At 47.9% G+C, this 15,424-nt stretch overlaps 1 protein-coding gene across 3 annotated transcripts; it reads left to right on the plus strand.

Moving 5' to 3' along the window:
- gk (glycerol kinase) lies at positions 1–14,055 on the plus strand. 3 transcript variants are annotated; one of them, XM_065023545.1, is made up of 20 exons: positions 1–316; positions 1,510–1,583; positions 1,696–1,802; positions 1,898–1,975; positions 2,087–2,166; positions 2,351–2,488; positions 5,950–6,059; positions 6,165–6,231; positions 6,484–6,501; positions 8,996–9,031; positions 9,136–9,203; positions 9,330–9,372; positions 9,510–9,590; positions 9,723–9,801; positions 9,971–10,067; positions 10,169–10,374; positions 10,491–10,634; positions 12,598–12,612; positions 12,774–12,860; positions 13,296–13,853. In XM_065023545.1, the coding sequence occupies exons 1-20, from the start codon at positions 224–226 to the stop codon at positions 13,397–13,399; spliced, it is 1,725 nt and encodes a 574-aa protein (XP_064879617.1). In that variant the 5' UTR covers positions 1–223; the 3' UTR covers positions 13,400–13,853. The 3 variants fall into 3 exon arrangements, with proteins under 3 accessions (XP_064879617.1, XP_064879623.1, XP_064879620.1); XM_065023551.1 differs by lacking the exons at positions 6,484–6,501; positions 12,598–12,612 and adding an exon at positions 13,860–14,055 and having other exon boundaries at positions 13,296–13,382; XM_065023548.1 differs by lacking the exon at positions 12,598–12,612.
- Positions 14,056–15,424: the final 1,369 nt, after the last annotated feature.

The raw sequence follows: 15,424 nt of genomic DNA on the forward strand, positions 1-15,424 counted from the left end.
AATGGTTACTGTAGGTAAACCTTATGTTTAGGTAAAAGGGTAGGGACGTCCCAAGGATCCCAGATAGCAATGTTTGGTGCTGCTGCGTCATCAGAAGCAGTCTCACGCATGCGTCTCTGTGAGTTTAAGCGGTCGAAGTGTCAGCAGCTAGGTACAGGCAGCGGCAAAAGAAACCCAGCTACAGTCCAGTGCTAGCCCCGACCACCGCAAGGACACAGGGCACATGAACAGTAGAATGGCTGCGTCTTCGAGCAGGGTAATGCTGGGGCCACTCGTTGCTGCCATTGACCAGGGTACGAGCTCGACGCGGTTCCTGGTGAGTTACAACCCCCGCAGTCGCATTGAATGGTTCTTCTTGCCTAACGGTGAATGTCCTTTAAATAACCTAGTTAGACACCCGGTTGATTTCGTTATAACTCTCCGATTAGCTGTTTTAATGTAACCTATATAGCCGTACACATTCTATTCTAGTCCTATCGACCGAATGTTTGTGCTTTCTGCAGATTTGTTGTTTAGTAATCGTTCATTCATGCATGAACACGCAGGACTCTAGTGGGACAGTTCACTCAGTAATTTAGTAAATTAGCTAAGAAAATTGTCTTCCTCTTGGATGTCATTTCTGCCTGTAAATACTGCAAGGGTGGTTGGTGTCCAATCTCGGTTGTTACAGCCATTCGGCCTAAATCTCCAAATGGCTGGTGTGGTTGCAGGCTCTTTCTCCAGCAGAAATACTTGATTAAACACTAAGCACATGAACCTGATGGCTGGAGTGAAAGCCTGAACACACACACACACACACACACACACACACACACACACACACACACACACACACACACGCCCTTTGTTGATAGGACTATCCTGTTCTAATGTGTAGCCGCCATAGAAATGCTGAGTCTGTAATTCATTCATTGTGCAGAGCAGCACATCCTCCAGTGCCTGAAGTTTGTGTAACAGTAGGCTTGGAGGGACTCACTCTGTCCCAGTCCTCCCCCTGCTGCTATTCCCCTATGGCATCTTCTTACCCCACATTGAAACCAGCTGTTGTGTCCTACGGAAGCCAGTTTGGACCAGAATGGACAGGTTGACCGACGGGTCACCCCTAAAATCTCTAAATGTTTCACTAGCCCTCTGAAGGGAAGGCAGGGAAGGAGGGGTGTGTTTGTGTGAAAGCTAACAGGGACACTTTTTGATTTGTTAAAGAGCTATCTGTGTTATTGTTGTTACATTTCCTGGAGAGGTGTCTGCTGTTGAGGATACTACTGTGATTGGGCATGGAGCTGTCTGTTCCGTCTCCCTTAACACTGTCCCCTCTCCTCTCCCACAACTGATACATCATAACTCCGTCTCTCCCGTTGTCGTCCGTCTCTCCCGTTGTCGTCCGTCTCTCCCGTTGTCGTCCGTCTCTCCCGTTGTCGTCCGTGTTGTTTTTCAGTTCCACTCTGCGGTTTAGGTAGCAGAGATGCTTTGGTCCAGATGTTCACTCCTGTTCTCTCTTCTCATCCCCAGGTGTTCAATGCTAAAACAGCTGAGCTCCTCAGTCACCACCAGGTTGAGATCAACCAGAGTTTCCCCAAGGAAGGGTCAGTACATGCAGCCGTGTTGCCTCTACAAATCCCCTATTAGTTCCATTCAAACTGGATGACCTGTAACCTCTGAGGTCTATTAACCTCTGACCTTTAACCCTCTGTTTAGGTGGGTGGAGGAGGATCCCAAAGAGATCCTGCAGTCTGTGTACGAGTGTATGGAGAGAACCTGTGAGAAACTCACCCAGCTCAATATTGACATCTCCAACATCAAAGGTAAAACACACACACCACATACTGAACACACCCACGCAAACGCTTCCTCATATTACAGACTGTCACTTTCACTCACCAAACGTGAACCTTTCTAGCCATTGGAGTGACCAATCAGAGAGAGACCACGTTGGTTTGGGACAAAGAGACAGGCGAGCCACTCTACAATGCTATCGGTGAGATATGAATATGTGCCTGTGTTCACATCTCTTTCCTCATGACCTATAAAGCCATCATCTAAGGCCTGGAAGGATTTTAAAGACCCAGGTTGTGTTGGTTGTGTGCAGTGTGGCTGGACCTGCGGACCCAGTCGACCGTGGAGCGTCTGATCAACAAGACACCTGGGAGAAACAAGAACCATTTGAAGGTGAGACGCCGGGGAACACCGACTGCAGACAGTCATGTTTTATCTGGCCTAGTTTACCCGGATGTCAAAGGCAAATGTCCAAGAAACAATCCAACTATTCCAACTATCTGAAGTACAACAAAAGAATAAGCTCAGTTCTACCTCTCTGAGGTATGTGTTATAATTGTCCCCCCTCTCTGCTCAGCACAAGACTGGTCTCCCAATCAGTACGTACTTCAGTGCTGTGAAGCTTCGCTGGCTGATGGATAATGTGGACGAGGTCGCGGAGGCAGTCCTGACACACAGAGCCATGTTCGGCACCGTCGACTCCTGGCTCATCTGGGTAGGAGGGACACACCTCTTTAGATGGGGTTTATGATGTCTGTGTGTGAGTGGTAAGGATAGGAAAGGCCCACCATGGCCATCTGCCTACTCCAAGACAAGTTGTCCTCTGTGTTTCTGATTAGATCTTACATGTGTCCAGTATTGCCTGTGTCCCACCCCCCCACAGTGTCTGACGGGTGTCTGTGTTTGCCCCCCAGTGTCTGACGGGTGTCTGTGTTTGCCCCCCACACAGTGTCTGACAGGTGTCTGTGTTTGCCCCCCACACAGTGTCTGACAGGTGTCTGTGTTTGCCCCCACAGTGTCTGACAGGTGTCTGTGTTTGCCCCCCACAGTGTCTGACAGGTGTCTGTGTTTGCCCCCACAGTGTCTGACAGGTGTCTGTGTTTGCCCCCCCAGTGTCTGACAGGTGTCTGTGTTTGCCCCCACCCCCCGAGTGTCTGACAGGTGTCTGTTTGCCCCCCCACCCCCCAGTGTCTGACAGGTGTCTGTGTTTGCTGCCCCCTCCCCCCCCCCACAGTGTCTGACTGGTGTCTGTTTTTGTTTGCCCCCCACCCCACAGTGTCTGACAGGTGTCTGTTTGCCCCCCCACCCCCCAGTGTCTTGTCTGTTTGCCTGTTTTGCTCCCCCCTGACAGGTGTCTGACTGGTGTCTGTTTTGCCCCCCCCCACAGTGTCCTGGTGTCTGTGTTTGCCCCCCCCACAGTGTCTGACAGGTGTCTGTTTTTGCCCCCCCCCAGTGTCTGACAGGTGTCTGTTTTTGCCCCCCCCACAGTGTCTGACAGGTGTCTGTGTTTGCCCCCTGTTGACAGGTGTCTGTGTTTGCCCCCCACAGTGTCTGACAGGTGGTGTTTGACTGTCTGTGTTTGCCCCCAAAGTGTCTGACAGGTGTCTGTGTTTGCTCCCCTGACAGGTGTGTGTTTGACCTGTGTTTGCCCCCACAGTGTCTGACAGGTGTCTGTGTTTGCCCCCCCCCCCCACAGTGTCTGACAGGTGTCTGTGTTTGCCCCCCCCACAGTGTCTGAGGTGTCTGTGTTTGCTCCCCCCCCACAGTGTCTGACGGTGTCTGTGTTTGCCCCCCCACAGTGTCAGTGTCTGTGTTTGCCCCCCACAGTGTGTGTCTGTGTTTGCCCCCACAGTGTCCCCCCCCAGGTGTCTGTGTTTGCCCCCCACAGTGTCTGACGGTGTCTGTGTTTGCCCCCAACAGTGTCTGACAGGTGTGTGTTTGCTCTGTCTGACGGGTGTCTGTGTTTGCCCCCCACAGTGTCTGTGTCTGTGTTTGCCCCCCCCCAGTGTCTGACAGGTGTCTGTGCTTTCCCCCCACCCCCCAGTGTCCCTGTTTGCTCCCCCCACCCCCCCACAGTGTCTGACAGTGTCTGACAGGTGTGTCTGTGCCCCCCACAGTGTCTGACCTGTTTTTGCCCCCCACAGTGTCTGACAGGTGTCTGTGTTTGCCCCCCACAGTGTCTGACAGGTGTCTGTGTTTGCCCCCCCACAGTGTCTGACAGGTGTGTGTTTGACAGGTGTCTGTGTTTGCCCCCAAAAGTGTCTGACAGGTGTCTGTGTTTGCTCCCCCCCCCCTGTGTTTGCCCCCCACAGTGTCTGACGGGTGTCTGTGTTTGCCCCCCCACAGTGTCTGACAGGTGTCTGTGTTTGCCCCCCCACAGTGTCAGTGTCTGACAGTGTGTCTGTGTTTGCTCCCCCAACAGTGTCTGACTGTGTGTCTGACCCCCCAGGGTGTCTGTGTTTGCCCCCACAGTGTCTGACAGGTGTCTGTGTTTGCCCCCCTGACACAGTGTCTGTGTTTGCCCCCCCCCCACAGTGTCTGACAGGTGTCTGTGTTTGTGTCTGACAGGTGTCTGTGTTTGCCCCCCCACAGTGTCTGACAGGTGTCTGTGTTTGCCCCCACAGTGTCTGACAGGTGTCTGTGTTTGCCCCCCACAGTGTCTGACAGGTGTCTGTGTTTGCCCCCACAGTGTCTGACAGGTGTCTGACAGGTGTCTGTGTTTTGCCCCCACAGTGTCCCCCCCCACAGTGTCTGACAGGTGTCTGTGTTTGCCCCCACAGTGTCTGACAGGTGTCTGTGTTTGCCCCCCACAGTGTCTGACAGGTGTCTGTGTTTGCCCCCACAGTGTCTGACAGGTGTCTGTGTTTGCCCCCACAGTGTCTGACAGGTGTCTGTCTGACAGGTGTCTGTTTTGCCCCCCACAGTGTCTGACAGGTGTCTGTGTTTGCCCCCACAGTGTCTGACAGGTGTCTGTGTTTTCCCCCCCAGTGTCTGACCTGTGTTTGCCCCCACAGTGACAGGTGTCTGACAGGTGTCTGTGTTTGCCCCCACAGTGTCTGACAGGTGTCTGTGTTTGCCCCCACAGTGTCTGACAGGTGTCTGTGTTCGCCCCCCCCCACAGTGTCTGACAGGTGTCTGTGTTTGACCTGTGTTTGCCCCCACAGTGTCTGACAGGTGTCTGTGTCTGTGTTTGACCCCCACAGTGTCTGACAGGTGTCTGTGTTTGACCCCCACAGTGTCTGACAGGTGTCTGTGTTTGACCCCCACACAGTGACAGGTGTCTGTGTTTGACCCCCCCACAGTGTCTGACAGGTGTCTGTGTTTGCCCCCACACAGTGTCTGACAGGTGTCTGTGTTTGACCCCCACACAGTGTCTGACAGGTGTCTGTGTTTGACCCCACACAGTGTCTGACAGGTGTCTGTGTTTGACCCCCACACAGTGTCTGACAGGTGTCTGTGTTTGACCCCCACACAGTGTCTGACAGGTGTCTGTGTTTGCCCCCACAGTGTCTGACAGGTGTCTGTGTTTTCCCCCAGTGTCTGACAGGTGTCTGTGTTTCCCCCCAGTGTCTGACAGGTGTCTGTGTTTGCCCCCAGTGTCTGACAGGTGTCTGTGTTTGCCCCCACAGTGTCTGACAGGTGTCTGTGTTTGCCCCCACAGTGTCTGACAGGTGTCTGTGTTGACAGCCCCCACAGTGTCTGACAGGTGTCTGTGTTCGCCCCCCACAGTGTCTGACAGGTGTCTGTGTTTGCCCCCCACAGTGTCTGACAGGTGTCTGTGTTTGCCCCCCACAGTGTCTGACAGGTGTCTGTGTTTGCCCCCCACACAGTGTCTGACAGGTGTCTGTGTTTGACCCCCACAGTGTCTGACAGGTGTCTGTGTTTGACCCCCACACAGTGTCTGACAGGTGTCTGTGTTTGACCCCCACACAGTTTCTGACAGGTGTCTGTGTTTGACCCCCACACAGTGTCTGACAGGTGTCTGTGTTTGACCCCCACACAGTGTCTGACAGGTGTCTGTGTTTGACCCCCACACAGTGTCTGACAGGTGTCTGTGTTTGACCCCCACACAGTGTCTGACAGGTGTCTGTGTTTGACCCCACACAGTGTCTGACAGGTGTCTGTGTTTGACCCCCACACAGTGTCTGACAGGTGTCTGTGTTTGCCCCCCCACAGTGTCTGACAGGGGGGAAGAGTGGGGGAGTCCACTGCACAGACGTGACCAACGCCAGCAGGACCATGCTGTTTAACATCCACACCCTGGACTGGGACCCAGAGCTTTGCAAGTAGGTGAACGTCCAGTACATGGTGTACTCCCTCATACATGTCCATTCAGTGAGACAAACCATATCTTCTGTGTATTTACACCTGTTTTTGACACGTTCTTTCAGGTATTTTGATATTCCAATGGAGATTCTCCCAAAAGTGAGGAGTTCCTCAGAAATCTACGGCTTAATGGTAAGTCCCCATTGTCTTTGTGTGAATGTCTGAGGGTTGGGAGAAGGGGAATTATGAAGTGTTGCTCTGTCTATTCAACATGCTTATGATTATTATGTAACAACCGGTGGTTGGCTGTACTTCTATCCAATCATAAGCATTTATGAATCACATTCGTAGGGCATTTAGTCTGTTTTTCATAGTCTGTACTTGCTTGAGGTGTTTGAGGTGTTGTCACAAGCATTCTTTTGTGTGTGTCCCTGTTGTCTATAGAAAATATGTTCTAGCCTGGTGAGTATTGGGGTCCACATCGATGTCCTCATCACTGTTAATGCTCTGTCAGAATGTGATCCCCAGTCATCTTGCCTCTGTGTCAGTGACTGAACCATCCAAAGGTGCATTTCCAAGCCATTGAGAAGACAACGGTCAGATGTGTTGAGCAAGACTTTTGAAGGCTTTGAGACAAATATATTTATTTTTAGGGAGTTACGCCTCACCCTAAATGTACTTATATTGATTCCCCCCCCTTTATTGTATAGGATATAAAGCATTTTAAAAGTTTGGGTGAAACAGATTTTCATGGTACACACAATATATATATATATTACACACAAGAGTATGTGGACACCCCTTCAAATTAGTAGATTTGGCTATTTCAGCCACACCCGTTGCTGACAGGTGTATTCAATTTAGCACACAGCTATGCAATCTCCATAGACAAACATTGGCAGTATGGCACTGTCATAGGATGCCACCTTTCCAACAAGTCAGTTCGTCAAGTTTCTGCCCTGGTCAACTGTAAGTGCTGTTATTGTGAAGAGGAACTGTCTCGGGGCAATAATGGCTTGGCCGCGAAATGGTAGACCACACAAGCTCACAGAACGGGATCCTCGAGTGCTGAAGCGCGTAAAAAAAAATGTCTGTCCTCAGTTGCAACACTCACTACTGAGTTCCTAACTGCCTCTGGAAGCAACGTCAGCACAATAACTGTTTGTTGGGAGCTTCATGAAATGGGTTTTCATGGCCGAGCAGCCACACACAAGCTTAAGATCACCATGCACAATACCAAGCGTCTGCTGGAGTGGTGTAAAGCTCGCCACCATTGGACTCGGGAGCAGTGGAAACGTGTGAATCACGCTTCACCATCTGGCAGTCTGAACAATGAATCTGGGTTTGGTAGATGCCAGAAGAACGCTACCTACCCCAATAGGCAGGGTAGCTTAGTGGTTAGAGCGGGGTAGCTTAGTGGTTAGAGCGTTGCACTAGTAACCGGAAGGTTGCAAGTTCAAAACCCCTGAGCTGACAAGGTACAAATCTGTCGTTCTGCCCCTGAACAGGCAGTTAACCCACTGTTCCTAGGCCGTCATTAAAAATAAGAATTTGTTCTTAACTGACTTACCTTGTTAAATAAAGGTAAAAATAAATAAATAGTGCACACTGTAAAGTTTGGTGGAGGAGGAATAATGTTCTGGGGCTGTTTTTCATGGTTCGGGCTAGACCCCCTAGTTCCAGTGAAGGGAAATCTAAACGCTACAGCATACAATGATATTCTAGACTATTCTGTACTTCCAACTTAGTGGCAACGGTTTGGTGAAGGCCCTTTCAATGCCCCCGTGCACAAAGCGAGGTCCATACAGAAATGGTTTGTCGAGATCGGTGTTAGAGAACATGACTGGCCTGCACAGAGCCCTGACTTTAACCCCATCAAACACCTTTGGGATGAATTGGACCGCCGACTGCGAGCCAGGCCTAATCGCCCAACATCAGAGTCAGACCTCACTAATGCTCTTGTGGCTGAATGGAAGCAAGTCCCCGAAGCCCAGAAGAGTGGAGGCTGTTATAGCAGCAAAGCGGGGGGGGGGACCAACTCCATATCAATACCCATGGTTTTGGAATGAGATGTTCGATGAGCAGGTGTCCACATGCTTTTGTAGTGTATTTGTAGAATACATCTTGAGTAGTCAGGTCCGACTGAAACAGACACAGACATTCACCAAACCGTTCTGGATCAGATTGGAAATGTACTGGATGGGTGTGTGCTTCCTGCTCCTGTCGTGGCATGTCGCTCTGCTACTGTGGATGATGCCGCCCTACACCTTACTGCAATGCTCCACACCTTGCCCAGGTGTTCAGTGGGCTGCTGTCCACTTCCTGTCTGGCTGCTCCTCATCCTGTTGACATGTTTCTACAAGCTGTTCTGTAAATCTCTTCACTCTTCCACTCAGTCCCATTTCGGTCATCTCCGTTCCATTTCGATCCCTAGCCCCTTTTGGTGATTGAGGGTTATAGTGAGTTCAATGGGAGTGAAGATATTTGACTTGTGTGCCTTAAACCATTTGTCTCCAAGACAACATGTCTCCTTCATGCTCTTTGATTGGCTGCATCGAGAACTTCTGTTGGCTATAGCACCGTACTGTAGAGTAAAACACTTCTACAGTCTGTCTGTACACAAGCAACACTTCTACAGTCTGTCTGTACACAAGCAACACTTCTACAGTCTGTCTGTACACAAGCAACACTTCTACAGTCTGTCTGTACACAAGCAACACTTCTACAGTCTCTGTACACAAGCAACACTTCTACAGTCTGTCTGTACACAAGCAACACTTCTACAGTCTGTCTGTACACAAGCAACACTTCTACAGCAGCTTGAAACATCAAACTGACATGGCGTTTCATACAGGGAAGAGTCTTTCTTTGCTGGTTCTTGTGGTAACAGAGTTGGCCAGAATTTTACACTGTGAAGCTGGTTAATTTGTCTAACACGTTTTTGTTTCTTTGACAGAAATCGGGCTCTCTTAGTGGCATACCCATCTCCGGGGTAGGTTTTGAAATGTCCTGTCTTACTCTGTTCAAGGTCTCTTATAACATTTCCTGATGTTATGAGGAGTAATTGGCACCAATCTGAACGGTCTTTGTTTACAGTGTCTTGGGGACCAATCGGCTGCTCTTGTTGGACAGATGTGCTTTCAGGAAGGGCAGGCCAAAAACACGTAAGACTTCTCTCCATAAGGTTTTCATAGCTGGTGATAGAACCATATATTTGGGATGTACTGTAAGATAGTTTTGAGATATTTTTCTGTGACAAACGTCAGTGACCAGGTATGATTATCTTTCAGATATGGAACTGGCTGCTTTCTACTCAGAAACACTGGAACCAAGGTGATTTTCTTCCAAATCATCTTTAAAAAAAACTAAAAACGAATTTAAGATGTGGAACATTCATTTGTGACATCATTCAGCCTAGACAGGCATTTGCCTGTATCTTGAAAGATCTGTTTAACTGTTATCTTTTGCAGCCTGTCATGTCGGACCATGGCCTACTAACCACGGTGGCCTACAAACTAGGTCGAGACAAACCTGCCTGCTACGCGCTAGAGGTAGGCATGGATCATAGATTAAACTTGTACTGCACTATTATGCATTCATATCTGACCTGATCGGTCTGTTGTCAGTTCTATTTTCTGATTGGTCCTTAATTCCCCTACTGGTCTATGATTGGTCATTGCCAGGGCTCAGTGGCCATAGCGGGGGCTGTGGTTCGCTGGCTGAAGGACAACCTGGGGATCATTCAGACTTCCACAGAGCTGGGTAAGGGGAAGTCCTTCACAACACTAGTAGAGGGGTGTGTTCCAGAACACATCATGAGATAACTCTCTCTCGTCTCCATACCTCCCGTCTCCATACCTCCCGTCTCCATACCTCCCGTCTCCATACCTCCCGTCTCCATACCTCTCCTCCTTGTTTCCTTCATCCTCAGAGAAACTGGCGGCTTCAGTGGGCACGTCGTACGGTTGTTACTTTGTCCCGGCGTTCTCTGGTCTGTACGCTCCCTACTGGGAGCCCAGTGCACGAGGGTGAGTACTAGTCTTTAAATGAGCCCATTCTCTTTCCCTTACATTTGGTAAAGAAGGAACGTTAAATCAAGAAGTGTAAAATATCTCGCTCTCATACACAGGATAATCTGTGGTCTGACTCAGTTCACTAACAAGAGTCACCTGGCCTTCGCTGCATTGGAAGCTGTCTGTTTCCAGACTCGAGAGATCCTGGATGCGATGAACCAGGACAGTGGCATCCCTCTGACCCAGCTCCAGGTGGACGGGGGCATGACCTCCAACAGACTACTGATGCAGCTGCAAGCTGATATACTCTGCATCCCCGTTGGTAAGAGACTCTCTGTTTCTTTGTCTCTATAAGTCTGTCTTTCGCTCGCTCTCTCTCTTTCACACAAACTATGTTTATGTTAATATCCACAATGATGAGGAAGAATGTGTTTGTAGTGAAGCCCTCCATGCCTGAGACCACTGCCCTCGGGGCGGCCATGGCTGCGGGGGCAGCAGAGGGGGTCAGTGTCTGGAGCCTGCGTCCTGAGGACCTCAGTGAGGTCACCTCTGAGAAGTTTGAGCCACAAATCAACCCTGAAGGTAAGGGACAAGTAAAGCACTGTTCCCTTATTTCAATACTAGCAGTTCCTATTTGTTTGAACACAGACCTACAGTAACAGTCAAACGTTTGTACACACCTACTCATTTAAGGGTCTTTATTTATTTGTACTATTTTCTACATTTTAAAATAATAGTGAATTCAAACTATGAAATAACACATGGAATCATGTAGTAACCAAAAAAGTGTTAAACAAATCAAAATATATTTTATATTTTTCAAAGTAGCCACCCTTTGCCTTGATGACAGCTTTGCACACTCTTGGCTTTTTTATCAACCAGCTTCACCTGGAATGCTTTTCCAACTTGAAGGAGATCCCGCATATGCTGAGCACTTGTTGGCTGCTTTTCCTTCACTCTGCAGTCCAACTCATCACTCGTCCAAACCATCTCGATTAGGTTGAGGTCGGGTGATTGTGGAGGCCAAGTCATCTAATGCAGCACTTGTCACTCTCCTTCTAGCCCTTACACAGCCTGGAGGTGTGTTGGGTCATTGTCCTGTTGAAAAACAAATGATAGTCCCACTAAGCGCAAACCAGATGGGATGGCGTATCGCTGCAGAATGCTGTGGTAACCATGCTGGTTGTGTGCCTTGAATTCTAAATAAATCACTGTGTCAGCAGCAAAGCACCATCACACCTCCTCCTCCATGCTTCACGGTGGGAACCACACGTGGAGATCATCCGTTCACCTATTTTGCGTCTCACAAAGACACGGCAGTTTGAACCAAAAATCTCACATTTAGACTCATCAGACCAAAGCACAGATTTCCACCAGTCTAATGTCCATTGCTTGTGTTTCTTGGCCCAAGCAAGTCTCTTCTTCTTAGTGGTGTCCTTTAGTAGTGGTTTCTTCACAGCAATTTGATCATGAAGGCCTGATTCACGCAGTCTCCTCTGAACTGTTGATGTTGAGATGTCTGTTACTTGAACTCTGTGAAGCATTTATTTGGGCTGCAATCAGAGGTGCAGTTAACTCTAATGAATTTATCCTCTGCAGCAGAGGTAACTCTGGGTCTTTCTTTCCTGTGGCGGTCCTCATGAGAGCCAATTTCATCATAGCGCTTGATGGGCTTTTGTGACTGCACTTGAAGAAACTTTCAAAGTTCTTTAAATGTTCCAGATTGACTGACCTTCATGCCATAAAGTAATGATTTAAATAATAATATTTGACTAGGCAAGTCAGTTAAGAACAAATTCTTATTTATAATGACTGCCTGCTCGGCCAAACCCGGACGATGCTGGGCCAATTGTGCACCACCCTATGGTACTCCCAATCACGGCCGGTTGTGATAGAGCCTGGAATCGAACCAGGGTCTGTAGTGAAGCCTCAAGCACTGAGATGCAGTGCCTTAGACCACTGAGCCACTTGGGAGCCCTGTGATGGACTGTTTCTCATATTTGAGCTGTTCTTGCCATAATATGGACTTGATCTTTTACCAAATAGGGCTATCTTCTGTATACCACATCTACCTTGTCACAACACAACTGATTTGCTCAAACGCATTGAGGAAAACAATCCACAAATGTACTTTTAACAAGGCACACCTGTTAATTGAAATGCATTCCAGGTGACTACCTCATGAAGCTGGTTGAGAGAATGCAAAGTGTGCAAAGCTGTCATCAAGGCAAAGGGTGGCTTTTTGCAAGAATCTCAAATATAAAATATATTTTGATTTGTTTAACACTTTTTTGTTTTGGTAACTACATGATTCCATATGTGTTATTTCATAGTTTTGATGTCTTCACTATTCTACACTTTAGAAAATAGTTAAACCCTGGAATGAGTAGGTGTCCAAGGTTTTGACTGGTACTGTAGGTCAAAAGTCTCCATTTTGGAGGTAAGGGTCACCACTGTTACCTTAATGCTAGCAGTTCCTTTTGTGTGAACACAGACATGGGTCAAAGTATCTGTCTGTCTCTCTGTCTCTCTATGAACCCTGGAGGTCAGGGAGCCTATGGTAAGACAATATACATGAACCCAGCAAACTGCAAAATGTTTGCTGTTGTGCCCATGTGAATAAATGGGATGATGTATTTATTTCTGTCTCCCCCTCTCTCGTGTTCTCCCCCTCTCTCGTGTCTCCCCCTCTCTCGTGGTCTCCCCCTCTGTGCTCTGTAGAGAGTGAGTTTCGATATGCTCGCTGGAAGAAGGCCGTACAGAGAGCCATGAACTGGGAAACCACTGAACCCATCTCTAATGGAAATGGTAGGGACTGTTCTCCACTTCAATACTGACGGGTTTAATGTAGGCTGCTCCATAATAGCACCGTGTATAACAACCAGGGACAGTAAGACTGAACAGTGGCGCCCCTAATGAATACAGTGACAGACTGGGTGGCTGTTCCAATTCCTAAAAACACAGTCAACTTCTAAACTGAAAAAGTCCAAGAAATTGTCATCTAGAGTGGCGATGTTATTGTTGAGCTGTAGCCTGGTCCCAGGCCTGTTTGTGCTGTCTTGCCAACTCTTATGGTCATCATCACGCCAATAACCGTAGGAGTTGGCAAGACAGTAGAAATAAAGGGATCTTGGAACAGGCTGGTTAAGCTGTACCCAGAGGTGGTAATTCTGTGTCCTGCTGTTTCTCTCTCTCTCTCTCTCTGTCTGGCTTGAATTGGACCTGGGTTTGGGCATCGTCCAGGTGAAACTAGTATCTTCAGTAGTGTCCCACTGGGCTTTTACATTCTGGGTAGCATGTTCATGTTAATTGGAGCAAAATACATCACAGGTCAGTGTCTGCTTTAGTGTGGATGTGCTAACAGTGCATGAGAGAGGAAGTGTGTGTGAAACATGTACATGTACTTTGTATGAACAAAGATAAATGAATCTGACTGAACAGTGTGTGTGTGTACTCTATCATACAGACTAGCTTTTAGTTGATCTGAGGGATAAAGTGGTGTTTTCAAGTGTGTTTGTGGTTAATCTGTATCCTTTGCTCTAACTCTTGTCTTAACAAAGTTAGACTGACTAGCTAGTTCTCCCAACCTGCTGCTACTGCAACAATCACATGCTTTACCTGATCGTTTCTCCTGCAGTAACACCATAGCACCTGCTAGCTCTTCCTTCCAAGACTTAGCGATACTACCAGCTTGCATCAATTGCATGACATTACCCTGTAGTTTCAATCCCTGGCATTTATAGCAAAACATCCCCTCCTATGTGGCCTGGTGGTATTAAACTCTTTCTCTGTTTTGTTTTTACCCAGGCCACAAGTAGACTGTGGCCCGTGATGCATTGCAGTGGATCAGAAGGGGCGGGTCCAGGATGCGGGTCCAGCACCAATCCAACCGTTACCTGGGAACTGAACTGTTGGCCTGGAGCCCAGTAGCTGATGGGAACTGTAGTGTGGAATGGACCCAGTAATGAATAAATCTGGTGTTTAGGAATGATGTTGCTCTACATCCTAATGGACATTGCTCTTCTTGTGTGACTGTGGGGTGGTGAATATGGGATGGGTTGTGTATGCAATATCTATCCATGTCATTTTTGGTTCCTTGTTTTTTTGGGTCAACGATCAGTTTGTCGAAGGATATTCACTAATGTAGTGCTATTCACGGAACACAACTCTTCCTCATCTAATCCAAACACACAATCTGTCAATTGTAACATTGCCCTGCTGTCACTGTCACACATTCCTCACTTCACTGTTGTGCTTGAACGAGTTCTCCCAACGTTATCTTGGGTTCTGAACGAGTTCTCCCAACGTTATCTTGGGTTCTGAACGAGTTCTCCCAACGTTATCTTGGGTTCTGAACGAGTTCTCCCAACGTTATCTTGGGTTCTGAATGAGTTCTCCCAACGTTATCTTGGGAAGGTTGGTAAGGGCCTCACAATGAACTGCAATGTGGGTTTCTGGAGCACGTTCGATTTTGTTCTGTGTTTGTGTTGTATTTTTTTATTTTTTTTTATTTCACCTCTATTTAACCAGGTAGGCTAGTTGAGAACAAGTTCTCATTTGCAACTGCGACCTGGCCAAGATAAAGCATAGCAGTGTGAACAGACAACACAGAGTTACACATGGATATTAACAAGTCAATAACACAGTAGAAATAAAATGGGCAGTCTATATAATGTGTGCAAAAGGCATGAGGAGGTAGGCGAATAATACAATTTTGCAGATTAACACTGGGGTGATAAAAGATCAGATGGTCATCTAGAGATATTGGTGTGCAAACACACAAAAGTAAATAAATAAATAAATAAAATTAAAAAAAACAGTTGCCCTGACTGTCAGCTGCAGCATTCTGCTCGGATAGCTGATGTTTGAAGTTGTGAGGGAGATAAAAGTCTCCAACTGAGCGATTTTTTTGCAGTTCATTCCAGTCACAGGCAGTTATCTGGAACGAAAGGCGGCCAAATGAGGTTTGGCTGAGGGATGATCAGTTCACCTGCTGGAGCGTGTGTCTGGGTGTTGCCATCGGAAGTGAACTGAGATAAGGCGGAGCTTTACCTAGCATGGACTTGTAGATGACTGCAATGTGGGTTTCTGGCGACGAATATGTATGTAGATGGTATGTAAATGTATGTAAATGGTCTGAGAGATGAACCTTTTCTAACCCTGTTTGGTTGATCCCACTGCCTGGAGAGCAGAACTTACATCTGGCCCTAAGAAATGGTAATGCAGGGTTATTGTAAAGGACTAGTCTTTGTGGTTACTTTCAAGTTGCCATGTTTATAGACAGACTGGTTAAGGATATAGTTGCCCATATGCACTGATTTGGGGGTGGTTAGTGTTCCCCTCTTATGGAGGACTGGGGTAAGCTGATTCTA

This window comes from Oncorhynchus nerka, linkage group LG2 (genome assembly GCF_034236695.1).
Source record: "Oncorhynchus nerka isolate Pitt River linkage group LG2, Oner_Uvic_2.0, whole genome shotgun sequence".
In the NCBI taxonomy this organism is placed as follows: Eukaryota; Metazoa; Chordata; class Actinopteri; order Salmoniformes; family Salmonidae; genus Oncorhynchus; species Oncorhynchus nerka.

Coding starts and splice junctions, on each gene's coding strand:
- gk (XM_065023545.1), top strand. CDS start 224: ATGAACAGTAGAATGGCTGCGTCTTCGAGCAGGGTAATGCTGGGGCCA. Junction 1,803..1,897: donor TGACATCTCCAACATCAAAG/GTAAAACACACA, acceptor GAACCTTTCTAG/CCATTGGAGTGACCAATCAG. Junction 1,976..2,086: donor GCCACTCTACAATGCTATCG/GTGAGATATGAA, acceptor GGTTGTGTGCAG/TGTGGCTGGACCTGCGGACC.